Source organism: Amia ocellicauda, chromosome 7, assembly GCF_036373705.1.
Source record: "Amia ocellicauda isolate fAmiCal2 chromosome 7, fAmiCal2.hap1, whole genome shotgun sequence".
Taxonomy (NCBI): Eukaryota; Metazoa; Chordata; class Actinopteri; order Amiiformes; family Amiidae; genus Amia; species Amia ocellicauda.
In genome coordinates, this window is record NC_089856.1 from 49,217,873 (window position 1) to 49,244,967 (window position 27,095).

General features: G+C 48.3%; 1 protein-coding gene across 4 annotated transcripts; it reads right to left on the reverse strand.

Moving 5' to 3' along the window:
- Positions 1–7: 7 nt before the first annotated feature.
- On the reverse strand, positions 8–26,636 carry arhgap4b (Rho GTPase activating protein 4b). Of its 4 annotated transcripts, none has more exons than XM_066710171.1 (24): positions 26,524–26,636; positions 19,869–20,371; positions 14,491–14,686; positions 14,026–14,188; positions 13,866–13,928; positions 12,804–12,989; positions 12,563–12,691; positions 12,068–12,289; positions 11,423–11,524; positions 10,718–10,915; positions 10,280–10,364; positions 8,396–8,423; positions 6,628–6,655; positions 6,228–6,288; positions 5,978–6,055; positions 5,124–5,258; positions 4,874–4,979; positions 4,489–4,713; positions 4,284–4,366; positions 4,013–4,193; positions 2,190–2,288; positions 1,923–2,084; positions 1,331–1,451; positions 8–1,034 (listed from the first exon to the last, which is right to left on the reverse strand). In XM_066710171.1, exons 2-24 carry the CDS (start codon positions 19,933–19,935, stop codon positions 825–827), a joined length of 2,928 nt encoding a protein of 975 aa, XP_066566268.1. In that variant the 5' UTR covers positions 19,936–20,371; positions 26,524–26,636; the 3' UTR covers positions 8–824. The 4 variants fall into 4 exon arrangements, with proteins under 4 accessions (XP_066566268.1, XP_066566266.1, XP_066566267.1 ...); XM_066710169.1 differs by lacking the exon at positions 6,628–6,655 and adding an exon at positions 8,039–8,135; XM_066710170.1 differs by lacking the exons at positions 6,628–6,655; positions 26,524–26,636 and adding exons at positions 8,039–8,135; positions 22,752–23,025.
- Positions 26,637–27,095: the final 459 nt, after the last annotated feature.

The following is a 27,095-nucleotide window of genomic DNA, read 5'->3' on the forward strand; positions in this document are numbered from 1 at the left end:
CAAAGCATTAAAATCTATCATTTCTTTATTATTTTTAGCACTATTATCACTATTGTTACTATTACAACTATTGTCATTATTCATGTTTTTTTTGTTTTTATCACAATGATTGATCGAAGGCCCCTGATGTTACAGTGCCACTGCAGACAGTGTGGGTAGGGTGTGGGGGTGGGCTAAGTGGGAGTGACTGGACTGGAAACCATGACTGACACTGCGCTGCACACACTGCCGAGAGACAGAGACCAGTGGAGCGCCGATCAGTGTGGTGCAGACCAAGACAGACCGTTACAGACCGGAAAGGGACAGAACGGTGCCTTATAGATCAGTGAAGTACAGCGCAGGACAGTTTAGCAGAGGACCGGTACAGTGCAGTATATTACAGTGCAGCGCAGTCCAGGCCCGTTCACTGCAGTATATTCTAGGATGGTACAACTCTCTCTCCCTCCTGCTTTTTCTCTCCCTTTCCTTCTCCCTCTCTCCTTCTCTCCTTCTCTACCTCCTCCCTCTGTGAGTGTGTGTGTGTGTCTGTCTGCCCAGCTCCGGCCCCCCCCACCCCCCACCCCGTTTAAGTCTATATTGAATGTTTCAGGATTGTCTGGAAATCTCCCCCTCGTATCTCTCCCTCACTCCCTCACTCCTCCTCTTTCTCTCTCTCCACCTCTCCCTCTACCTCCATCTCCATTGCTCTCTCCCTCACTCCTCTTCCCTCTCTCTCTCTCACTCCTCCTCTTTCTCTCATCCTATCTCTCTACATCCCTCCTTCTCTTTTCCTATCTCTCCCTCACTCCTCCTAGCTCTTTCCTCTTCCCTCCCCCCTCCCTCCCTCAGTCGTGCTGCTCTGGCGTGTTTTTGAACAGCGCTCTCCCTCTCAGGCCGAAGCCCTTCCTCTGCGCAGTGGGGGGGGCAGGGGAGGCGGGGGTGGCGGGGGTCCGGCGGGTGGCGCTGGGGGGGTTGTCGGAGGTGTCCTCGGGGGGTGGCGCCTGGCGCAGCGACATCAGCTCCCGGAACACGGAGTTCATCTGCACTGTGACGTTCTGCCAGAGAAAGACAGCGATTCAGACCCCGGCTGAGGACACATGTCTGTCACTGTCCACTCAGGTCTGACACATGAAAACGCTGTTTCTATTGCAGTTCCTCAACGCCAGACCTGAGCGTCAAAGCGTTGTCAACACTGATGCCACTCAGACACGGCACTCAAGCATTTCTGAACTGAGTGACAAAACTTTACAATCACACCGCTGCACAATAACACTGCCACAAAACCATACAGCCACACAACCACACAGCACAATGTACGCAATGTCTCCGTTGCGCAGTCATGACGAGGCACCTTGTCCAGCTCCACGGGGGGTCTGTCTGGCTGCGCGCTGCTCCTCTCTGCGGTGACGGCATGCCGTGCATGGGGGACACCAATCCCCAAACTCTCCAGAGTGTTTCTACGCTCCTGCAGCCTGGGGAGAGAGGGGGGGGAGAGGGATGGGGAGAAAGAGAGAGAAACTTAAATGTATAATGACTATGTATTGTTCCCCGTTGTCCTGTTCCTGAGCGCTGGTCATGTCTGTAACTCAGTCGTGGCATTAAAGCTTTTTTGAATTGAATTGAGAGAGAGGGTGTTAGTATTGTGTGAATCAGTGTGTGTTTGTTGTGCAGTATGTGTAGCAGTGTGTGTTGTGCAGTGTGTGTGTACAGCAGTGTGTGTTGTGCAGTGTGTGTTGTACAGTGTGTGTACAGCAGTGTGTGTGTACAGCAGTGTGTGTTGTGCAGTGTGTGTGTACAGCAGTGTGTGTGTACAGTAGTGTGTGTGTACAGTAGTGTGTGTGTACAGCAGTGTATGTTGCATTGTGTATGTTGTGCAGTGTGTGTATACAGCAGTGTGTGTGTTGTGCCATGTGTGTTGCGCAGTGTGTGTTGCACAGTTTTACCGGTCACTGTCGGCGGGACCCCGGTGGAAGGGGCGGCCTTGCGCGGGTGGGGGGGGGGCAGGGAGCAGCAGGCGGTCCCCGAAGGGAGACGTTAACTTCCGGGTTGGGCTGCTGCCGCTGCGCTTCCTGGGCAGAGAAGCGCTGTCACTATTCACCCGCATGCTGCCGAGAGAGGGGGAGAAGGAGGGAGATATTTGCATTATTGTCATACGGGTGACTCTCACACAGCCCCTCCGCTGCCTCTGCTCCCTCCCCCTCCCTCAGTACCGGGTGCTATGCTCCCCCGCCGGCTCCTCTGACAGGTTGGTCACGCTGGCAGTCTTTCCCTCCTCCCGGCGCCCCCGCAGCTCCAACCGCCGCTCCGTCCTGAGCATCACAATAACAATCATAACCACAACAATCACAACCATCACAAACATCCCAACTAACATAACTATAATAACAATAATAACCATCATAACCACAACAATTAAAACCAGCACAACCATCATAACAATCATAACCATCATAACAATCATAACTATAATAACTATAATAACTATAATAACCACAACAATCACAACCATCATCACTATCATAACCAGCACAACCATCATAGCCATCATAACTATAATAACAATAATAATAATCATAACTATCATAACCAGCACAACCATCATAGCCATCATAACTATAATAACAATAATAATAATCATAACTATCATAACCAGCACAACCATCATAGTCATCATAACTATAATAACAATCATAACCATCATCAGCATCATCATCTGCAGTGATGACAGGCGAGTGATACAATGTTCAGTACAGGGCAGTGTCGCAGTGTTCAGTACAGGCCAGTGCCACAGTGTTCAGTACAGGACAGTGTCGCAGTGTTCAGTACAGGACAGTGTCGCAGTGTTCAGTACAGGGCAGTGTCGCAGTGTTCAGTACAGGGCAGTGTCGCAGTGTTCAGTACAGTGGCAATGTCACAGTGTTCAGTACAGGGCAGTGTCGCAGTGTTCAGTACAGTGGCAGTGTCGCAGTATTCAGTACAGGACAGTGTGGCAGTGTTCAGTACAGTGGTAGTGTCGCAGTGTTCAGTACAGGGCAGTGTCACAGTGTTCAGTACAGTGGCAGTGTCGCAGTGTTCAGTACAGTGGCAGTGTCGCAGTATTCAGTACAGGACAGTGTCGCAGTGTTCAGTACAGTGGCAGTGTCGCAGTGTTCAGTACAGGGCAGTGTCGCAGTGTTCAGTACAGTGGCAGTGTCGCAGTGTTCAGTACACGGCAGTGCCACAGTGTTCAGTACAGTGGCAGTGTTGCAGTGTTCAGTACAGTGGCAGTGTCACAGTGTTTAGTACAGAGGCAGTGTCTCAGTGTTCAGTACAGTGGCAGTGTCTCAGTGTTCAGTACAGGGCAGTGTCGCAGTGTTCAGTACAGGGCAGTGTCGCAGTGTTCAGTACAGTGGCAGTGTCGCAGTGTTCAGTACAGGGCAGTGTCGCAGTGTTCAGTACAGTGGCAGTGTCACAGTGTTCAGTACAGGGCAGTGTCGCAGTGTTCAGTACAGGGCAGTGTCGCAGTGTTCAGTACAGTGGTAGTGTCGCAGTGTTTAGTACAGGGCAGTGCCACAGTGTTCAGTACAGTGGCAGTGTCGCAGTATTCAGTAAAGGGCAGTGTCGCAGTGTTCGGTACAGTGGCAGTGTCGCAGTGTTCAGTACAGTGGCAGTGTCGCAGTGTTCAGTACAGGGCAGTGTCGCAGTGTTCAGTACAGGGCAGTGTCGCAGTGTTCAGTACAGTGGCAGTGTCGCAGTGTTCAGTACAGGGCAGTGTCGCAGTGTTCAGTACAGGGCAGTGTCGCAGTGTTCAGTACAGTGGTAGTGTCGCAGTGTTTAGTACAGGGCAGTGTCACAGTGTTCAGTACAGTGGCAGTGTCGCAGTATTCAGTACAGGGCAGTGTCGCAGTGTTCGGTACAGTGGCAGTGTCGCAGTGTTCGGTACAGTGGCAGTGTCGCAGTGTTCAGTACAGGGCAGTGTCGCAGTGTTCAGTACAGGGCAGTGTCACAGTGTTCAGTACAGGGCAGTGTTGCAGTGTTCAGTCAGCTGACTCACCTCTCTGGGACACTGATGTATTTGTTGGGTATGATGCCCTTGACTCCGCCCAGTTCTCCTCTCCACCAATCGCTGGAGGCCTTGCTGTGCAGGAGGAGTGTGTCTCCCTGCTTGAATGACAGCTCCTGGGGTGAGCGGCCGACATAGTCAAACATGGCTACAGCCTCACACTGCTCCGCCTCTGCAACACAACACACACACAGTGTAACACAATACACGACCCTCACTCACACTCTCACACTCATTCCCTCCCGGTCCCCTCCCCTCTCACCATCTTCACTGGGCGGGGGGTCAGGCAGAGCGTCAGGGTCGGCCTCCCCCTCTTCTGCGATGGGCTCAGGGAGCAGACTGTCACTGTGGAGACGCAGACACTGAGTAAGGACTGAGCAACGGTGTGATACCCAGACACACACTGAGTAAGGGTGTGAGACACTGTCACAGACACAGAGTAAGGGTGTTTGTTAAGACACACTGACCAGTAGTCGTCCAGAGTCATGCACTTCTCGTACAGGGGGCCGGGCAACTCGGCCAAGGGGGGCATCACAGTCTCGTGGTGCAGGATGATGGTCTTGACCATTGCATTGACCTGCGCCTGGACAGACACAGCGTCCACCCCCCCCGGCACGCAGACCAGCGTGGGGCCGAAACACACGGCCAGGTTATAGGGATCCATCATGTTTTCATCACTGTACTGAGACAGACTTAGGGAGGGAGAGAGAGGGAGGGAGAGAATGTTACAAACAATGTTTTAGAAAAAAAAGCTGAAATTGGAAGGGACAGTGAGAGAGAGAGAGAGAGAGAGAGAGAGAGAGAGAGAGAGAGAGAGAGGGAGGGAGGGAGGGAGGGAGGGAGGCAGCTCACTGGTTGAGGAAGGCGAACAGGTATCTCATGACAATGAGGACGGGGCGTGGCAGCGACAGCACCACCCTCTTAATGCAGCAGGCCCTCTCCAGAGAGTTCTCCACCTCTACACAGAGAGAGGCAGGGGCAGGGAGAGAGGTTAACAAACTGCAGCCTGCCGTACACTAACACTGCAGTATATATATGTGTGTGTGTGTTTGTGTGTGTGTGTGTGTGTGTGTGTGAGGAGTGCTGGCGGGGCAGGGCTTACGGACACACTCCATCAGCTCAGTGAACTTGTCCCCAGGGAATAGCGGCGTCTCCAGCCCCCGGAAATACAACTTCAGCACCCCAGCCACCGAGTCAATGTCATGGCAACCTTGCGAGTCTGTCAGGGGGTCCTCGCCTGCACAACGGACAACAACACACCATAAACACACTGTGAGGCACACTGTAAGTTATAATATCCAATACACTGTCCACACACTGTGAGTTATAGTGTCCAATACATCGTCAACACACTGTGAGTTAGTGTCCAACACACTGTCCACACTGAGGCATATTGTCCTATACACCATCAACACACTGTGAGGCACAGTGTCCAACGCACCATCAACACACTGTGAGGCATAGTGTCCAATACACCGTCAATACACTGTGATGCATAGTGTCCAATACACCATCCACACTGTGAGTTATAATGTCCAATACACTGTCCACACTGCGAGGCATAGTGTCCAATACACCGTCAACACACTGTGATGCATAGTGTCCAATACACCATCCACACTGTGAGTTATAATGTCCAATACACTGTCCACACTGCGAGGCATAGTGTCCAATACACCGTCAACACACTGTGAGTTATACTGTCCAATACACCGTCAACACACTGTGGGGCATAGTGTCCAATATACCGTCAACACACTGTGGGGCATAGTGTCCAATACACTGGCCACACTGTGAGGCATAGTGTCCAATACAGCACCAAAATATTGACAATGTAATACAGTTAATTATTGTCAGTCTATCCCGCATAGTGCAGTACAGCACAATACAGTGCAGTAGCCGGCATTGGGATGCAGTCCAGTCCAGTCCAGTCTAGTCCAGTCCAGTGCTGCGTACCCCTCTCAAAGGCGTTCCTGATCTCGTTGACCTCAGTCTGTGAGCCGGGCACCCGGAATATCCCCTCATGGTGTAGCCCTGCAGAAACACACACTGACACACTTACACATGCTGAAACGCATACACTGGCACACTCTGAAACACACACGCACTGAGAAACTCTAACTCACACACATGCTGTCAATGACACACACACACTAACACAAACACAAACACACAGAAGCACACACAGGCTGACACTGACTCTTACCGTGCAGGTTGATGAAGCGAATGCAGCTTTCCACCACCAGAGGGATCTGCTGCCCGGAGCTCTGAAAGGGACAGACAGACAAACACCATTACACGCTGACACACTGACACACTGACACACAGACACCATCACACACTGACACACTGACACACTGACACACAGACACACAGACACACAGACACACAGACACCATCACACACTGACACACTGATACCATCACACTCTGACACACAGACGCATTTGGGGTTGTGTCTTCCTCAGTGTAAGTGAGCACACAGAGCAGAGCAGCAGCTTGGAAGAGACGATGATGTAGATTTTAAATACTGACACACTGAGGGACTGTTGGGGGGCTCTGGGCCACTACACACACGGACTTTACAACAGCACAGAGAGCCCGTACCTGAGTCCTAGACATCCTGCGTCTCCTCCTAGCACACAGCCAGCGAAGCAGAGGTGGGGGAGAGAGAGAGAGAGAGAGAGAAATAGAGCGACAGAGAGAGAGAGGGGGTTAGAGAGAGAGCAGTTACAGGGCAGAAGCTGAAAGAACTCAGAAATACTCTGCACCAACAGCAGCTGAGAGAGACAGCCTGAGAGACCTGCAGAAAAGGGCAGTATTTTGCAGTAACACATTTTGCCGCAGAGAGGGACATTATTTGGCAGTAACGCATTTTGCAGCAGAGAGGGTCAGTGTTTGGCAGTAATGCAGTATGCTGCAGAGAGAGACAGTGTTTGGCAGTAACGCAGTATGCTGCAGAGAGGGACAGTGTTTGGCAGTAACACAGTATGCTGCAGAGAGGGACAGTGTTTGGCAGTAACACAGTATGCTGCAGAGAGGGACAGTGTTTGGCAGTAACGCAGTATGCTGCAGAGAGGGACAGTGTTTGGCAGTAACGCAGTATGCTGCAGAGAGGGACAGTGTTTGGCAGTAACGCAGTATGCTGCAGAGAGGGACAGTGTTTGGCAGTAACGCAGTATGCTGCAGAGAGGGACAGTGTTTGGCAGTAACGCAGTATGCTGCAGAGAGGGACAGTGTCTGGCAGTAACGCAGTATGCTGCAGAGAGGGACAGTGTTTGGCAGTAACGCAGTATGCTGCAGAGAGGGACAGTGTCTGGCAGTAACGCAGTATGCTGCAGAGAGGGACAGTGTTTGGCAGTAACGCAGTATGCTGCAGAGAGGGACAGTGTCTGGCAGTAACGCAGTATGCTGCAGAGAGGGACAGTGTTTGGCAGTAACGCAGTATGCTGCAGAGAGGGACAGTGTTTGGCAGTAACGCAGTATGCTGCAGAGAGGGACAGTGTTTGGCAGTAACGCAGTATGCTGCAGAGAGGGACAGTGTCTGGCAGTAACGCAGTATGCTGCAGAGAGGGACAGTGTTTGGCAGTAACGCAGTATGCTGCAGAGAGGGACAGTGTTTGGCAGTAACGCAGTATGCTGCAGAGAGGGACAGTGTTTGGCAGTAACGCAGTAGCCTGCAGAGAGGGACAGTGTTTGGCAGTAACGCAGTAGCCTGCAGAGAGGGACAGTGTTTGGCAGTAACGCAGTATTCCGCAGAGAATGACATTATTTGGCAGTAACGCAGTAGGCTGCAGAGAGGGACAGTGTTTCACAGTAACGCAGTAGGCTGCAGAGAGGGACAGTGATTCGCAGTAACGCAGTATGCCGCAGAGAGGGGCAGTGTTTGGCAGTAACGCAGTATGGCGCAGAGAGTGACATTATTTGGCAGTAACGCAGTAGGCTGCAGAGAGGGACAGTGTTTCGCAGTAACGCATTATGCCGCAGAGAGGGGCAGTGTTTGGCAGTCCAGTGGTACCTCCACAAAGGTGAGCAGGTCTCCAGTGAAGAGCTTGTGGTGGTACTGGGAACAGGGCCGCGGCCGCCTCACGCGCACCGACTGATTGGACTGCAGCCTGGGGACAACCAGCCTTTTAACACAGTGCAGTATTCTGACGTACCGAGAAACTGACAGTGTACTAACATATACACTGTACTACTGCACTACTACACTGACATGGTATTACTGTACTGATACACCAACACAGTTCAAGTGTACTGACACACTGTACTAGTGCTGACTGCACTGCACTGACACCCCCACACCCCCTACAGCCTTATCTCACAGACAGGCTGTGCATCCGCTGAGTAAACAGCCAGCCTTGTCCAGTCTCACCTGGAGGGGTCACTGTCGATGGCTTCAGCTGGAGGGGAGAGAGAGAGAATATCATTATTATGATGATTATTATGTACATCTAAAGGCCGATGTATACTTCTGCATAGGTACGCGTATGCGTCTCTGCATATGCGTCTCTGCGTAGCGACGCAGAGCAGGGGTTTCTGGGTAAGCTTAGCCTGCAGAGGCTTGCAGAGGAGCCGACGTGCACTCCTTCAAAATCTCAACAGCGCGTCGCTCATCTTTGTGTCCTGCACGCAGCAGGACATTCTGAGAGCTGCAGCCAATCGCTCAGTGCTGTCTGTAGGCGCTGCAGCAGGTCAGAGAAACGACGTGGTGACATATGAAAGTGTTTAAAGTGCATCTCCTCATCCGCGAAATGCATTTGTCCACATAATGAGTATTTTGTCCCTCGAACTGCACATTTCGTTAATATAATTTACATTTCTTGAACATAATTCACATTTAATCCCATCATATGACCACGTATTTGCCAATTTTGGACGAAAGGTAAAATGTGCTTTGCTTTCCGTGGACAGAATGAACAATTAGCATCCTGATCAACAGTGACTGATCAAGGCACCGATCCGGAGACCTGGGTTTACAACGAGATCAGGATTGAATTCCACAGGAAAGTTAGAAACTTGCTGTGCCGATCAGACGAGAGCTGTATGAGGTGCAAATCTAATACAATAAATAATGATAATAATTAATATATGATGTGTAGAAAATCACGTTTCACCAATCAACATGATTGTAATATATATATTTATTATATTATTCAGTGGGCTTAGCCTCTCACATAAACTGCAGGTCTGGGGGTTGGAGAAGGACGTATTTATAGCTCAGAGTTTAACAGCTGAAATGCCATATATGTATTTCATTCAAATATTTAGTAACATATAAGAACGGATATGCAGGATATATTGACATACGCAGAGATGTGTGTGTTTATGTTCTAGTGTTAAGTCTCTAGCCAACTATAGCAAGACAATATAGATCTGCACATACAGTATGCAATTTGTATGTGTGTGTGTGTGTGCGTGTAGTTTCTGTAATAATAACAAAATAATAATAATTGTGTAAATTGGAATTTGTAAAATGTATTATGCTTTGAATTGCACTATTATGTGAATTAGAATTTGTAATATCTTATGCCTTGTACTGCACTGTATTTTTGCACTTTGTATTGCACTTATATTTTGTAAGTCACCCTGGATAAGGGCGTCTGCTAAGAAATAAATAAATAAATAAAATATTATTATTATTATTATTATTATTATTATTATTATTATTATTATTATTAACATGTCATTAACAGTACGTGTTCATTTACATCCATACAATCGTATGTGCACCATAGAAATCGGGTTTGTTTTCTGAAGATTGCAATGGGTTCATGCAACACTGCCCCCTATGGACGCGTCAACCTGACATGCAAGTCTGTTGGCAGACACCTATACAAACGTCTGCATACGACGCCCACGCATGTAGAGTGAGACACAGACGCAGAAGTATAAATCAGCCTTGGCTGACATAAGCACTTTTACTATACAGTTTTAACAACAATGATGCAACAATATTTTACAGTATATTCGGGACCTCTGAACAGCCCAGAGGGAAGACCATATCCAAATATGACACACTAAACCATACCTGACAGCAGTTTCATTAGTTAGTGGGGGAGACATAGATCCAACACTGGACTGCTGTGATTGGTCACATAGATCTAACACTGGACTGCTGTGATTGGTCACATAGAAATGTGCTAAATCACAACATTAATAATAATTAAGTTGCTGCCATAGTTCAGGACTCAACATAGAGATCATACACAGGTCCTCTTCACTATTAAATATGTTCTGTATTGCGATGGGACCATACCTTTGGCAATAGCCTCCTGTAGGACGTCATGTTTGGCCTGCAGCTTTGAGATGAGACTGGTGCCACTCAGGTACTCCTTCACTTTCTGAGAGAGGGAAGGAGAGGAGCAGAGTGCGATAGAGATGAGGAGAAAGAAGAGAGAGGCCAATAGAGAGCAAGAGAAATGGGCAGAGAGGAAGAGAGAGCAATAGAGAGGGGGAGAGAGAGAGAGAAAGCTGATTATATAAATATTTATGAGGCACACGAGCCCAGAGTCCTGATGAGGAAAGGGCTGTTTACCCCATACCTCAGCACACTGAATCAATGCATCCTTTACATTAGGGAGAGCTGTTGTGTTCAGTACTAGGGTGCTGTGTCCTAGAGGGCGGCTGAGGATCAGTGTTTGTTTAATGGAAGTCCCACCTCCCTCTCGTGGCTCTGTCCAATGGGAATACTCACATTGAAGTAGAAGCTCTCTGTTTCTTGCTGATTGGCTCTCCTCTTGGCCATGCTGGACTTGTTGCCGGGGGCATCGGGGGCCGGCGTCCGAACGGGCTCTGAGGATTGGCCGCTCTGGGGGGTGTCAGGGGAGGTGTGGTCCTCACTGCTGATGGAATCCAGGAGAGCCTTGAGAGTCGCCTTCAGAGTCTTATTAACCTGAGAGAGAGAGACAGTGTGATTAGTGTACAGTACAGTGTGTATGGTGTGCATGGTATACAGTCAGTGGATATAGTGTACAGTATAGTGTACAGTGTGTATAGTGTAGAGTAAAGTGTGATTAGTGTACAGTTATAGTGTACAGTACAGTGTGTATGTTGTACAGTCAGCATGTACAGTGTACAGTACAGTGTGTATGGTGTACAGTACAGTGTGTATGGTGTGTATGGTGTACAGTTAGTGTGTGTAGTGTACAGTACAGTGTGTATGGTGAGTATAGTGTAGTCAGTGTGTAGTGTACAGTACAGTATGTATGGTGTGTATGGTGTACAGTCAGTGGATATAGTGTACAGTACAGTGTACAGTGTGTATAGTGTACAGTAAAGTGTGATTAGTGTACAGTACGGTGTGATTAGTGTACAGTACGGTGTGTGTAGTGTACAGTACGGTGTGTATGGTATGTATGGTTTACAGCAGAGTATGTGTATGGTCTCTCAGGTGTCATACCTCATCAGTCTCCAGAGTGACGGAGGACAGGCGTCCCTGCACCTGCTGGAACCTACCCACCAACTCTTGGCGCACCTGTGCCTCTGCACTGACCTCACACACCTGAAAGAGAGTGAAAGAGAGAGAGAGAGGTCACCTCGTACACCTGACACAGAGAGAGAGAGAGAGAGAGAGAGAGAGAGAGAGAGAGAGAGAGAGAGAGAGAGAGAGAGAGAGACAGGTCACCTCACACACCTGAATGAGAGTGAGAGAGAGAGAGAGAGAGAGAGAGAGAGGTCACCTCACATACGTGACTGAGAGACAGAGAGAGAGAGAGAGAGAATTGTTTTGTAAATGTTGTGTTCGATGTATATTAATGTATGTAATGTCTGTAAACTTGTGTGTATTGTATGTATACAGTATTATTGCCCACTGCACTGTTCTATGTTTTGCAAGTGGAGCCCCCTGTACTTGCTTTGGCAAAACAGGTTTAACCTTGTCATGCCAATAAAGCTCTTTCTGAATTTGAATTTGAATTTGTGAGAGAGAGCGAGTGAGACAGTGACACATCCCCTCACCCCCATCCTCCTGTGTCTCCCCCACCTCTCTCCCTCCCTCCCTCCCTCCCTCCCTCTATGCCCTGCCCCTCCTCCCTCTCTCTCTGACCTGGTCTCCCTCGTGTGGCTGGTATTCAAATCTGAAGGGCAGACAGAAGGCTGAGTTGTTCATCTCCATGATCTTCTTCTGGTCGCTGTTGGGGTCTAGCGCCGCCACGGCCACCTCCAGAGCCCCCAGGCCCTCCTCCTGCGCCTGCTGCACCCGCCGCTGCGCCCCCAGATACCCCCGCAGGGCACCCCCCAGGGACAGGTGGAACCCCAGGTCACAGCACTGAGGGGCAGGAGAGGGGTCAATGCAGGGACAGGGGTGGTGTGGAGTCGTAGAGAGACAGTTGCACTGTGCAGTGCACACAGACAGCAGTGCAGACAGACAGACAACAATGCAGACAGACAGAAGTGAAAACAGACAGACAGCAGTGCAGACAGACGGACATACAGTCAGACAGACAGACAGCAGTGCAGACAGACAGACAGCAGTGCAGGCAGACTGGCACAGTGCAGACAGACAGACAGACAGACAGACAGACAGCAGTCGGTGACTCACGTCTATGAGGGTGCACACATCCTGTAGGTAGTATTTGTTCATGGCTGCATTGGCAGCGGCGAGACACAGCAGGTAGTCGTTCCGTGCCTTCGTACACTTCAGTTGTGCCTCCTGCAGCTTCCCCTGCCGCTACAAAACATACAACAGAACACTGTCACTTCAGCTCTCTTTCCCTCCCTCTACTTCTCCTTTATCAGTATCCCTCCCTCTGCCCCCTTTATCTCTCTCTCTCATTTATTACCTTCTCGATCAGTCTCTCCATCTTCTTGGCGGAGCTCCGACGCTGCTGCTTGGCATCGGTGCCTGATTGGCTGAGCCCCTGGTCACCTGACTTGCCCATCTGTCTCTCCTCCAGCCGCTCTGCCTCCTTCATCTTCCCCTCGGCGCTCAGGCAGTCAGTGTGGTACTGGTGATACGTCCTCGTTGCCTACACAGCACAACACAACACACAGCACCATTGACACACACTGTTAGTGCAATCAGCATCTCCATTGTGTTTTCGTTGCAATTTAAATTTTTCAACATTAATTGTGAACAGTGATCATCAGCAGTACAGGTTCACAAGCCTTACATTAAATATGTTCCCGCATCTCTCTTTAACATTTCTCCAATCCAGTAATAATGAAGTAGGATTTAGTGACAATGCATGAGTGGGGGGTGTGCACAGAAAATGTAGGGCCAAATGCGTGAGATTTTAGCGACAATGCGTGAGAGTTGAGATGGAGCCTCAATGTATGAGACTTGAGAGCCATGCAAGGACTGAATGGACTGACAATATCTATTGAGCGTGAACTGGACTGAACTGAACTGAGTCTGCGCCTCTGCAGGAGAACAGCCAGGCAGGCCGACTTCATTAGTGGTGAGAATACACTGCCGTTTCCTGCTGTCCGTGAATGTTTTGGAGGGAGTTAAATGCAAATTTGAGTGATGATGTCTATATTCTGTCTATGCAGACAGAATCCAGCATAAGTTTCACAGACTCAGAGATGTGATTGCTGCGTTTAACCTCCATGGTCAATGGCGGGGGGGAGTGGGGGTAAATTGTGATGTCGCACAGGGCGCAAAAATGCCCAGGGCAGGGGCTGGCGGGGGGGTCCTTCGGCCGTGATTTCAATTATTTTTAAAATATTTTGTTTGACAAGTTAATCAAAGTTGATTTTTATTTGGTTGAAATGACTCTGTGGCCCCTCTCTCTCAGTGCTGTGAGGCCTGTGACACAGAGACTCTGTGGCCCCTGTATTGCAAAGGGAAGTGAAGGCAAGAGAGTGATAAAGATGGTGATGAAGATGGGTGTGGGACTCACAGTCTGCAGCTCACTGGTGACCTTCAGCAACTCATCCTGCATCTGCAGCCCGACCTCCTTGCTCTGAGAGAGAGAGAGAGAGAGAGAGAGAGACACTGAGGGTCAGTGGTAAGTTGCTCCATCCCTGGTTCCACCCTGCCGTGCCGCGCGGCATCAGTACCCTCTTGGCCAGTCGGCCCGTGTCCTCCGCAGTGTGCACCAGCCTCTGCACCAGGTTGGCGCCGCAGGTCTCGCTCAGTGCCGCGTGGTCCCGGCTCTCGCGGCGCGTCTGGCTCAGCAGCAGGTACCAGCAGTTCACTGGGGACAGCAGGTTCTGGTCCTTCCTGAGAGAGAGAGAAAGAGGAACACTTTGGTGTGTGTCCTGTGTGCACTGTGTGTATCCTGAATGTACGCAGGTCAGTGTGTATCCTATGTGTATCGTGTGTGTCTCTGGTTTGTATCCTGTGAGTATCCTGTGAGTATCCAGCAGTGTATCGCACTCGGCCAGCTTGTTCAGGCTGCAGGAATGTGTGAATCCTGTGTGTTGCCTGTGTGTATCCAGTGTGGATCCAGTGTGTATCCAGTGTGTATCCAGTGTGTATCCAGTGTGTATCCAGTGTGTATGCTGTGTGTATCCGGTGTGTACCGCAGGTTGTGCTGTTCCTTGGTGTGCCGGATCTTGGCGGAGAAGCGCTCGGCAAGCTTGTCCAGGCTGCGGGAATATTCCAGCTCCAGCTCGGCGCGGCGGCGAAGGAACTCGCCCAGATCCTGGAGCAGCTGGACGCGCAACTCCACCTGAACGTCCAGCACCTTGAGCTGCTCCGACAGCTGGGAGCGCACCTCTACACAAACACATTAATACACACACAGTTTAATACACACACACAGATCAATACACACAAACACTAATACACACACACAGGTTAATACACTCACAGATCAATACACACACACACATACAGGTTAATACACACACAGATTATTACACACACAAACACAGGTTAACACACTCACCGATCAATACACACACAAACACACTCACAGATTAATACGCACACACACAACAGTATACACATGATAACTCTGTACACACACACACACACACACAGGTTAATATACACACTGCACCTCTGACACAGAGAAAGTGAGAGAGTTCACTGTGTGGTGATATTATTGTGTTGCAATGTTGTATTGTAGGACAAATTAAGATAAAAGCAGAGAGAGAGAGAGAGAGAGAGGGAGGGAGGGAGGAAGAAGAAGAGGAAGATGTGATGAATATTTGATGGCATGCCATTCAGACACACATTCTACCCTCCTCTCCCCAGCCATTAGCGCTCCCTTGCTCCATCGCTCCAATTCCTCCTCTCTGCACTCCTGAACCACCACCCCACCAGAGACAGTGCCTAGTGGTCAGAGGTCAGGAGTCAGAGGTCAGAGGTCAGGTCTCAGAGGCCTGCTCAGAAGACAACTGCCTGCCTGTGTCAGTGCGTCTCTGTGTCAGTGTGTCTCTCTGTGTCAGTGTCTCTGTGTCAGTGTGTCTGTGTTTCGCTGTGTCTGTGAGTGTCTATGTGTCAGTGTGTCTCTGTGTCTCTCTGTGTCAGTGTGTCTCTGTGTCAGTGTCTCTGTGTCAGTGTGTGTCTATGTGTCAGTGTGTCTGTGTCAGTGTGTCTGTGTGTCGCTGTGTTTGTGAGTGTCTATGTGTCAGTGTGTGTCTATGTGTCAGTGTGCAGGGTTGGGGAGTAACGGAATACAAGTAGCGGCATTATGTAGTCAGATTACAGAATTTTACTTGTATTCCCCTTACGTTCCTGTCAGACGAGTATTCTGATTACCGATACTTTTTTTAAAAGAGTAAGAGATTACGGATTACTTATACATAATTTATATTAAACTAAAGTGTACAAGTGTAAGGGAATCTGAAGGGGCCCGTGTGTAGTATTTTTGCAACACAGTTTTAATTTCTGGAAAAAGAGCGGCTGATTCGGCGCCATTGTACAACAGGCAGCAGAATGGAGCTGCTATATAGTCAGCGCTATCCCAGCCAGTAACACACAGCTCTGCAACTGTGGCCGCTGTGGCAACACTGTGTGTAGCAGGGGTTTAACTCGTGCAAGTACAAGCAACTGTTCACTTCCAAAGAAAGAAAATGGAGCAGATATTAAAGTGCAATACAAGATGTGCCGACCACGGGACAATGTACTGTCTGCTACCGAGGACTAAACTGAAAATAATAATAATAATAATAATAATAATAATAATAATAATAATAATAATAATAATAATAATAAATACGATTTAATAAATACATATTTTTATGAAAGCATAATAAGCAAAACGGCAGCACAGAAATAGTAACCAAAAACGTCGTCGATAGTTTGTATTTGCAGTAATAAGTTATCCTATCTTAATTTAATATACATCCACGTACATTACAAATAGTTCCTGTGCATCCTAGCTGGTTCTATGACCTTAACAATAAAATACTTAATTTAATACCAAAATAACAACATACAACTTGTTTATAGCCTAAAACAAATCACACAAACTGAATAAACTCGTCCTAACCGTGGCGTGCTGTGCGGTGCTCTTTACAGAGTCTGCGTTCCGGGGATCCTCACAGATGTCAAACCTGTAAACTTTTACAAACCGATAGATATCACTTAAAAGAAGGTTAGATGTCAATAATGTGTTAATTGCAGAAACAGGATGCAGAACATTCCTCACTTGTTGATAAAAAAACGACCTAATTGCATTGATTTCAGACTGTGTTTTCGCTGCTGGTGAATTGAAACCGGCGATAACAATAACACGGATAACAATATATGGCGTTTAAATCCCCTTTATTATAGCAAGTTGCTTGAGCCCTGTATCTTTACAGATCGAACAAAATTAGCTGTAGTCTTTATAAGCATTAAACGTACTTATAATTTACATACAAGGTACCTATTTAAGTTATCAAGAAAATAGGTTTCACTAATTTATTTATTTATTTATTTATTTATTTATTAATTAGCAGACGCCCGTGTCCAGGGCGACTTACACTATATCAGTGATTAGCAGAAAACTGAAACCAACTGCTTACAATAAAATTACTGAACGTGATACGCCTTCTTTGACATTAACACATTATTGATATGTCTGATTTATGTCGGTTTGTAAAAAAGTAAGGGTATCGAGATCAGGCACGGGGGGCAAAAGGGGGAATATTGTGTCGCCTCACATTATATTTTGATCCGGTTATTAATTGTCCATGTAGAAATGTCTTATGGTAATGTGCATTCTTGTTACAAAACTGACGTGCGTTGCCGGAGATTGTCTGTAATTTTACAGTTTCACTGGTTTAAAAAATCATACACTACTACAAAATGCAAAGTATAAATATGCAAGATAATTAAACTGACGCAAATCTTAATTACAATTTTATTTTTTTGAACTGTGGATACAAATAAACAATTTCAATCCGTCATCCATATTAGGATGTGTAAGACATTTTGTTTCACTTCTTGAACTCGGCTGCTTTTGTTTTTTAATAAAGAAAAAAAAGTATTCCAAAAGTAATCTAACAGTATTCTGATTAGTTACTGACTTTGAGTAATGTATCGGATTAGGTTACAGATTATTTTCAAAACAAGGTCATCAGTATTCTGTAACGGAATACTTTTTAAAAGTAACCCTCCCAACCCTGTCAGTGTCAGTGTGTCAGTGTGTGTCTCTGTGTCAGTGTGTGTCAGTGTGTCTGTGTGTCTCTGTGTCAGTGTGTCTGTGTGTCAGTGTGTCAGTGTGTGTCTCTGTGTCAGTGTGTCTGTGTGTCTCTGTGTCAGTGTGCGTCTCTGTGTCAGTGTGTCAGTGTGTCTCTGTGTTTGTGTGTGTCTCTGAGTCTGTGTGTCTGTGTGTGTCTCTGTGTCAGTGTGTGTCTCTGTGTCAGTGTGTCTGTGTGTCTGTGTGTCTCTGTGTCAGTGTGCGTCTCTGTGTCAGTGTGTCAGTGTGTCTCTGTGTTTGTGTGCGTCTCTGTGTCAGTGTGTCTCTGTGTTTGTATGTGTCACACTCGCTCACACATGCCCACACACAGTTGCAGCCTGAAACATCAGTGCTGCAGGGCTGGAGTGTACTCCTGTCTGTGCTTGTTGTTTTGCTGTGCGGCTCAGGGCTCGACTGTACTGTTCTGCAGTTTTGTATCAGACCATGTGCAGTTGTGTGCCGGGCCAGCAAGGGCTGCGCTCACAAGAGACGGGAGGTGTGAAATATTAATGATGAGAGGAAAAGAGAGTGTTTACTGAGAGAGAGAAAGAGAGAAAGAGAAAGGGAGGAAGAGAGGATTAATAATTCAGGGAAGTATGATGTACTGACTGCTGCCACTCCCTGAGAGAGCGAGAGAGGGAGCGAGGGAGGGGGGGAAGAAAGGGATTGAGTTAGAGAGAGTGAAATGGGGAGAGTGAGAAGTGAGAGAAAGGCAGAGAGAGAGAAAGTGAAAGAGAGAGAGAGCTGGGCCACAGGTCAATAGCCTAGTAGAAGCACAGTGTCACCCCCCACAAACACATATCCCACACTCACACACTCACACGCACACACAAATACACACAAAATCACACACAATCTCCTACACACACCTGAATACACACAAACAAACACAAAAAATCACACACAATCTCCTACATACATGCGCACACACATACACAGACACACACAATCTCCTACATACAGATTAATGCACACACACACACACACGAATACACACAAAAAAACACTCACAGATCATTGCGCACACACACACACACACACACACACACACACACACACACACACAGATCATTACACACAAACACACACACACACAGGTTAATACACACAGAGATTAATACACACACACCTGAATACACACAAACACACACACACGCACGCACGCACACACACACACACAAAATCACACACAATCTCCTACACACACGCGTACACACACACAGACACACACAATCTCTTACACACACTAATGCACACACACACAAACACACACACGCAGGTTAATACACACACAGATTAATACACACACAGATTAATACACACACACCTGAATACACACAAACAAACACACACACACACACACACACAAATACACAAAATCACACTCAATCTCCTACACACACGTGTACGCACACACACACACACAATCTCCTACACACACTAATACAGACACACACACACACAAATACACACAAAATCACACACAATCTCCTACACACACGCACACACACAAGCTCCTACATACAATAATGCACACACACACACAAGCACACACACAGATGGGAACTGTCATACATTGTGTGACTCACACAGTACAAAGGTATAATCAGCATGAACAACTGTTTCCACAAGCTGGAGCTGATGTATATAAACCAGACTGGGCCACAGTACGTGTACTGTACGTGTATGTGCCTGATATACGGGCAACACACGCACACACACTTTGCAGGACTAATAACATCACTATAGTGTCAAACCAGTAACGCAGTGTGTGTATTAAACCTCTCTCTCAGGGCTGCTGAGTCCAGTGTCTGTATTACACCCCCACACATTCACTAATTCTCTTCACCTCTAACCCCCCTCTATCTCTCTTTCTCTCTCTCATATCCCTTTCTTTTCATCGTTTCACTTCCCTATCCCTCTATCTCTTACCCCTCCCTCTCAGTCTCTCTCTCGCTCTCCCCTGGGGCTCTGAGGCCCAAACACACTACAAACAAACATGTCTCATCAGAGAACAGCACAGCGCTCTCTCTCACTCTCTCTTTCTCTCTCTATCTCTCTCTCTCCCCCTCCTCAGTCTTCCCTCTCTCGTCCTCCTTTGCCCTTTCCTTCTATCGCAGTTCCCTGCCCCCCGCCTCTCTCTCTGGCTGCAGGGTCAGTTCAGAGCCAATGAGAAGTGGCAGCACAGTATCGCATAAAGGACTGCTTCTGTGTGTGAATAATCACTGAGACACTGTAACACGCATACACACACACGTGCACACAGGGAGCGGGAGGTTCTCTGACCTTTGACCTGGGTCTCATACTCGGCCAGGGTGCCCTTCTCTCTGCGCAGCTTCACATGTGATGACATCCTGTGTCCAGCGGGGGAGCCCTTGCACACTCACAGCGGGTAGGGGGCCGTGGGGGACCGTGTGTCTGTGTGTCTGCGTCTCAGCTATGTGTCCGGCAGCATCCAGGAAGGTCCAGTTGTCTCAGATTGTCCAGCAGTGTCCAGTACTGTCCAGCTGTTTCCTGGGGTGTAGTTCCAGTCCAGTCCAGTTGTCTAGATGTGTCCAGTTTTGTCCAGTCCAATATCCAGTGGTGTCCAGCTGTGGAGAGGCGTGTCCTGCCCGGCCCCTGGCCCGGCTCCCTGCCCTGCCGTGTCTCCTTCACACACTGAGCCTCACGTAGCCCACACAACAGCAATCAGCTCAAAACAAAGGCAGAGCAAGGTACCGCAGGAGTGTCCCTGAGTGGAGGTGGACAGAGACACAGTGCTGTCCAGGACTGTCCCTGTCTCTGCTCGTCTGTGAAAGATAGAAGAACAGTCAGGTCTGAGGTGAGAGCCGTCACCAGATATGGTGTGTGTGTTTTGTTCATTTCAGCAGTGTGTTCAGAGCCTCTCTGCAGCCAGTGTAGAGCAGTGCACAACGATACACTACAGTGCAGTACAATGCACAACAGTATAGTGCAGTACAGTGTAGTACATACAGTGCAGTACAGTATAGTGCAGTGCAGTGCTTCATGGTGCAGTACAGTACATTGCAGTGCAGTGGTCAGGGTCAGGGACACAGCTCTGACAGAAGTGAAGCTGTGCAGCTGGGGAAGAAGGAGCAGCAAGAGGAAGGGAATGAATGTGCGGCTCCAATCACAGCTAATGGAAACCGGCCCGTGGAGCAAGAACACCACAGCTTCCCTGGACTCCCCTGTGTGTGTGACAGTGTGTGAGTGTGAGTGTCAGTAAGTGTGTCTGTGTGAGAGTGTGTGTGTGTGCGTGTGTGTGTCTGTGAGAGTGTGAGGGGCTGAGGTCGGTGTCAGTGGATCACATGAGCGGAGTGTGACGGCCGGAGTGACGCAGGAGACACACCGCACAAAGACTGCCATTGATGCCCCCCCGCCCCACATTCACCTCCAACAGCCGAGCCAGGCCTCGACACACAACGCCTCTTGGGCTCCAGGGCCGCACACACACACACACACCAACCCCATCTCACTGTGGGCTGCGGGACACAACGCCATACTGTACTGCAAACACTACAGGAACCAGCCTGACGGACTACAACCAGAGTCTGAAGATGTTTGGTTGTACATTCCTTTGGATCACCTGACGTGTCTTTAATTCAGAGTCAGTTCACTTCCCTCATTAAACACGGTGAAGAGCTGCAGCCAATCAAAGCTGCCGTGTCTCTGGCGTGTGTCTCACTGTCCCTGGGACACTGTCTGGCTGTCCCTGTCACTCGGGCCCGGGTGCGAATCCTGCGACATGGTCACCCTGTTGACCTGCCCTCCCTCCTCTCTCTCTCTCTCTCCACTCCTTCAGTGGGTGTGTCAGTGTGTGTGCGTTGATCGACAAATTAGGATGCTGATAAGTCTAAACTACTGATCAGGTTTGAAGGCTGGCAGTGATAGGGAAATGTAAGATATTATATGAGCCAGCACAAAACAACACATCGCAATACAACACAATACAATAAAATAAAACAATAACTGGATGCTTGATTGTGTATTTCATGTGTGTCACCAGGGTAAGTCCGCATAGACCGTGTGTAGTGGAAATAATATAAAAAGATCTAAGTTATCTGTCAGTCTGTCCATGTGTAACAAACACATGCACACACATCCTCCCTCTCTCTCTCTCTCTCTCTCTCTCTCTCTCTCTCTCTCTCTCTCTCTCTCTATGGGTTCTTGATGGCTGTTGTAATAAAACATTAATGATCAACTTCTTGCCCAGCCCGAGAACAGAACAGGCCACTGACACACACTGTGGCACACAAACAGACACACTGTAACACACAGACACACACACACACACACACACACACTGTAGCACAGACACACACACTGTAACACAGAGACACACCTAGCACAGACAGACACATTGTAACACACAGACACACCTAGCATAGACAAAAACACACCCTGTAGCACAAACATTCACACTGTAACACACAGACACACATACTGTAGCTCAGATATACACACAGTAACACACACTTAGCAGACAAAAACACACCCTGTAGCACAGAAAAACTGTAGCACATACAGACTGTTACACACAGACATACATACACTGTAGCACAAACAGACACACTGTAACACAGACACACTGTAGCACATATAGACTGTTACACACACACTGTAGCACAGACGCATACAGACATACTGTTGCACAGACTAAAACACCATATCTCTTGCATACAAACAGTAGCACATACACACACTGTAGCACACAGTCATACAGACACAACATGTAACACTGACAGCAGCCTCTCGATGCACCACAACAATCAGTGTCACGCAGTCACACAGACAAATAACACAGTCGACACAGATGCACTGACAATGAGAGAGTCAGCAAGATCTCCACACACACACACACAGGCAATGACAACACCTACAGATGCACAGACACCACACACACACACATCCAGGCAAGACAAGCATCGACAGGTTTCAGAGGGTAACCACCCCTCCTTCCCTCGCTCTCCCGCCTCTCAATCAACACCCCCAAGATAAAAATGACACAAACACAAGGAGACAGGTCAGCCCCGAACCGGGAGAGAAGCCTCCTCTGTCAAGGCAAACATCAGCAGCTCTGCCCAAACACCCAGACACACAATCACACAGAGACACACGGACACGGAGAAGCAAATACAGACATGAATCAATGAAAGCATGCATGCATACCCAGCTCAGCCTCCCTGTGCTCTCTCTCTCTCTCTCTCTCTCTCTCTCTCTCTCTCTCTCTCTCTCTCTCTCTCTCTCTCTCTCCCCCTCTCTCGGTGCGTGTGCGCTGCAGACACACGGCGCAGTGTGTGAGAGAGCACTGACTCAGACAGCCTGCGTGCCCCTGCTCATCTGAGGGGCTCTGTGTGTGTGTCCCTCGGCTCAGACACACACCAGCCTCGCTGCTCCCTCGCTCGCTCTCTCTCTCTCTCTCTCTCTCTTCTGTTCACTCCCTCCCTACTCTGTGTCTGAGTGTGTGAGTGAAAGCGTGAGAGAGAGAGAGAGAGAGAGAGAGAGAGAGTGTGTCACAACACAAGCCCCACCTCCCCTCTTGCTGCTTCTGCCTCTCTCCTCCATCTCTAGTAACCTCTCCTGCTTCATCTCTTCCTCTTTTCAGACACTGGCCATTTCACTCTCCCCCTATCCTTCCTCCTCTCTCAATCGCTCCCAGTCTTTTCTATATTTATCTACGACCTTTTACCTCCCTCTCTCTCCTCTCTCAGTGCAGTGTTAATGTTCTCCCCTGTTTCCATTCGCTCAGTGTTAACACTGGCTCCATTCTCTCTCCTCCACGCTCCCTCTCTCCCTCCCCTGGAGACGTGTTTCCACAGAGCCGCTTGTTCACAGGTTGCTGTGCTGAGAGCAGGAGGCTCTGCAGGCTGCTGTACTGTGCTGTAACGCTGGGAGGGCGGACATCATGTATTACAGTGCTGCGAAGATGATGATGATGGTGAAGCCTGGAGTGTCTGATACTGCTGTGCTGCAGGAGTGAGTTTCCCTCAGTACTGTAATATACATCCCCCCGGTTGACTCCTCACTTTCACTGCCCATTTGTGTAGCTTTCACTTCACTAAATTAGCCTGACTGTACCACACTGTACTTTACCACACTGACACTATACCACACTGTACTGTACCACAATATCACTGTACTGTACTGTACTGTACCACACTGTCACTGCACTGTACCACACTGTCACTGTTGGGTACTGTACTGTACCACACTGTCACTGCACTGTACTGTACTGTTCCGTACTGTACCACACTGTCACTGCACTGTACTGCACCAGTGTCACTGTACTGTACCACACTGTCACTGCACCAGTGTCACTGCACTGTACCACACTGTCACTGTACTGTACTGCACTGTACCACACTGTCACTGTACTGTCACTGCACTGTACCACACTGTCATTGTACTGTACCACACTGTCACTATACTATACCACACTGCACTGTACTGTACTGTTCCGTACTGTACCACACTGTCACTGCACTGTACTGCACCAGTGTCACTGTACTGTACCACACTGTCACTGTACTGTACTGCACTGTCATTGTGCTGTACTGTACCACACTGACACTGTACTGTATGTACCACACTGTCACTGTACTGTACTGTATTGTACCACACTGTCATTGTGCTGTACTGTACCACACTGACACTGACACTGTACTGTACTGTACCACACTGTCACTGTACTGTACCACACTTTCACTGTACTGTACTGCACTGTACCACACTGTCAATGTACTGTACCACACTGACACTGTACTGTATGTACCACACTGTCACTGTACTGTACTGTACTGTACCACACTGACACTGTACTGTACTGTATTGTACCACAGTCATTGTGCTGTACTGTACCACGCTGTCACTGTTGGGTACTGTACTGTACCACACTGTCACTGCACTGTACCACACTATGACTGTACTGCACTGTACTGTACCACACTGTCTATGTACTGTACCACACTGACACTGTACTGTCATGTACCACACTGTCCCTGTACTGTACCACACTGTCACTGTAATGTACTGTATTGTACCACACTCATTGTACTGTACTGTACCAAACTGACACTGTACTGTACCGTACCACACTGACACTGTACTGTACTGTACCACACTGTCACTGTACTGTACTGTACTGTACTGTATTGTACCACACTGTCATTGTGCTGTACTGTACCACACTGTCAATGTTGGGTACTGTACTGTACCACACTGTCACTGTACTGTACTGTACCACACTGTCATTGTGCTGTACTGTACCATACTGTCAATGTTGGGTACTGTACTGTACCACACTGACACTGTACTGTATGTACCACACTGTCACTGTACTGTACCACACTGACACTGCACTGTAATGTACTGTACCACACTAACACTGCACTGTACTGTACTGTACCACACTGTCACTGTACTGTACTGCAATGTACCACACTGTACTGTACTGTACCACACTGACACTGCACTGTACCACACTGTCATTGTGCTGTACTGTACCACACTGTCAATGTTGGGTACTGTACTGTACTGTATGTACCACACTGTAATGTTCTGTACCACACTAACACTGCACTGTACTGTAATGTACCACACTGTCACTGTCACTGTACTGTACCACACTGACACTGCACTGTAATGTACTGTACCACACTGTCACTGTTGGGTACTGTACTGTACCACACTGTCACTGTACTGTACTGTATTGTACCACTGTCACTGTTGGGTACTGTACTGTAATGTACTGTACCATACTGTAACTGTAACTGTCACTGTACTGTACTACACTGACACTATACTGTACTGCACTGTACCACACTGACACTATACTGTACTGCACTGTATTGTACCACAGTCATTGTACTGTACCACACTGACACTGTACTGTATCAAACTGTCACTATATTGTACTGCACTGTATTGTACCACACTGTCATTGTACTGTACCACACTGTCACTGCACTGCACTGTACTGTACTGAACCACACTGACACATCACTGTCACTGTACTGTATCAAACTGTCACTATACTGTACTGCATTGTATTGTACCACATTGTCACTGTAATGTACTGTACTGAACGTCCCTGTTGCTGATAAGCTGACTGACTCAGGGAGGCCTGATTGAAGGAGTGGCTGTAAGGCGGTGCAGCAGAGTCTGGTCTGGGATGGAGTGACTGATATTGAGAGACAGGGACGAACTGGCGCTGTACACCGTGACGCTCTGCTCTGGAGCTCAGTGCACTCAGCCCTGGAGGAGGACGGCAGGTCTCTGACTGTAGTGGATGCTGAGAGACACGGGCACACAGCAGAGCCGTGGCGTTTCTGAGCCGAGAGATGGCTGCCACCAGTTTCCTGTGTGGCTGCGCCGCTTCCCCTGAGAGCAACCTGTGAGCAGCACCAGCCCGGCAGTCCTCTCTGTGTCCGCTCACCGTGTGGGGATCGCAGGTGGGTCTGACAACCGGCCTGTCTGCAGGCGGCCCACCACCAGATTGGGCTCCGTGTTATAACGGCTTTTGTGAATTGTGCAGCATCGTGATAACTGCACAATACAGCCTACGGCCCTGCACCCCTGCTGCCTCCACTGGGGAGCAACTCTTCCAGTCACTTCAAACTTTATCCTTTAATATATATATATATATATATATATATATATATACATGTGTGTCTGTGTGTATGTGTATATGTATATATGTGTGTGTGTGTATATCTGTATTTGCTTGATAAATCATTGAATGTTTGCGTCTAAAGCAACTTTGAGCAACTGTGCTATGCTGCTTGTGCTGCTGTGCTGCGCTGTCACAGATCACCGTAACTGCAACTGCTGCTACAACCAGGTTACTACAGGACCTCAGCTAGTGCTACTGCTACTATTGCTGCTCCTAATACAACTCATACTACTACTATGGACTGAATAACAAGCATTAAAGAGGTCCTACCTGCTGCCGAGGCAGTGTGCTGCTCCTGTTCTCAGCGAGTTCGCAGCGCAGACTGCCTGACAGGAAGTGGCAGTTGATGGTATCACCCTGCATGCGCCCGTTAAGACAGGAACCTCAGACACCTCCGCTCTCTCGGCATTGACGCTCACACACGTTCACAGACACTTACATATTAACACATTTGTCGATTTATTTGTGTGTGTAATGCCACATGTGCCACATTCAGAAAGACAATCACTTCACAATAACTTGTATTTGCTTTCCTAGTACATTAGTGGAGTGTGAACCCAGAACCCAGTCAAACCTGGCCAGTCACTATATTACAGTACAGGCTGTTTCTCTTCAGTCCAGTCCAGTCACTATTACAGTACAGCCTGGCTCTTACAGTAGACTACTGTACAGTACACTCGCACAGCCCAGTCACTATATCAATCCCTATTTATGGCCTGTGTTTTACACCGCCCTTTACAGTTACATAGGACAAATAATGATATTAGAATTAGTTTTCTAATACACAGTAGTGTGTTCACTGCGTTATTGGGGTTGAGATGCATCGGGTCTGTGGTGCGTTG

Coding starts and splice junctions, on each gene's coding strand:
- arhgap4b (XM_066710169.1), bottom strand. CDS start 19,935: ATGTCATCACATGTGAAGCTGCGCAGAGAGAAGGGCACCCTGGCCGAG. Junction 5,259..5,977: donor CAGGAACGCCTTTGAGAGGG/GTACGCAGCACT, acceptor TCCGTTGTGCAG/GCGAGGACCCCCTGACAGAC. Junction 4,714..4,873: donor CTGTTCGCCTTCCTCAACCA/GTGAGCTGCCTC, acceptor TCCCTCCCTAAG/TCTGTCTCAGTACAGTGATG.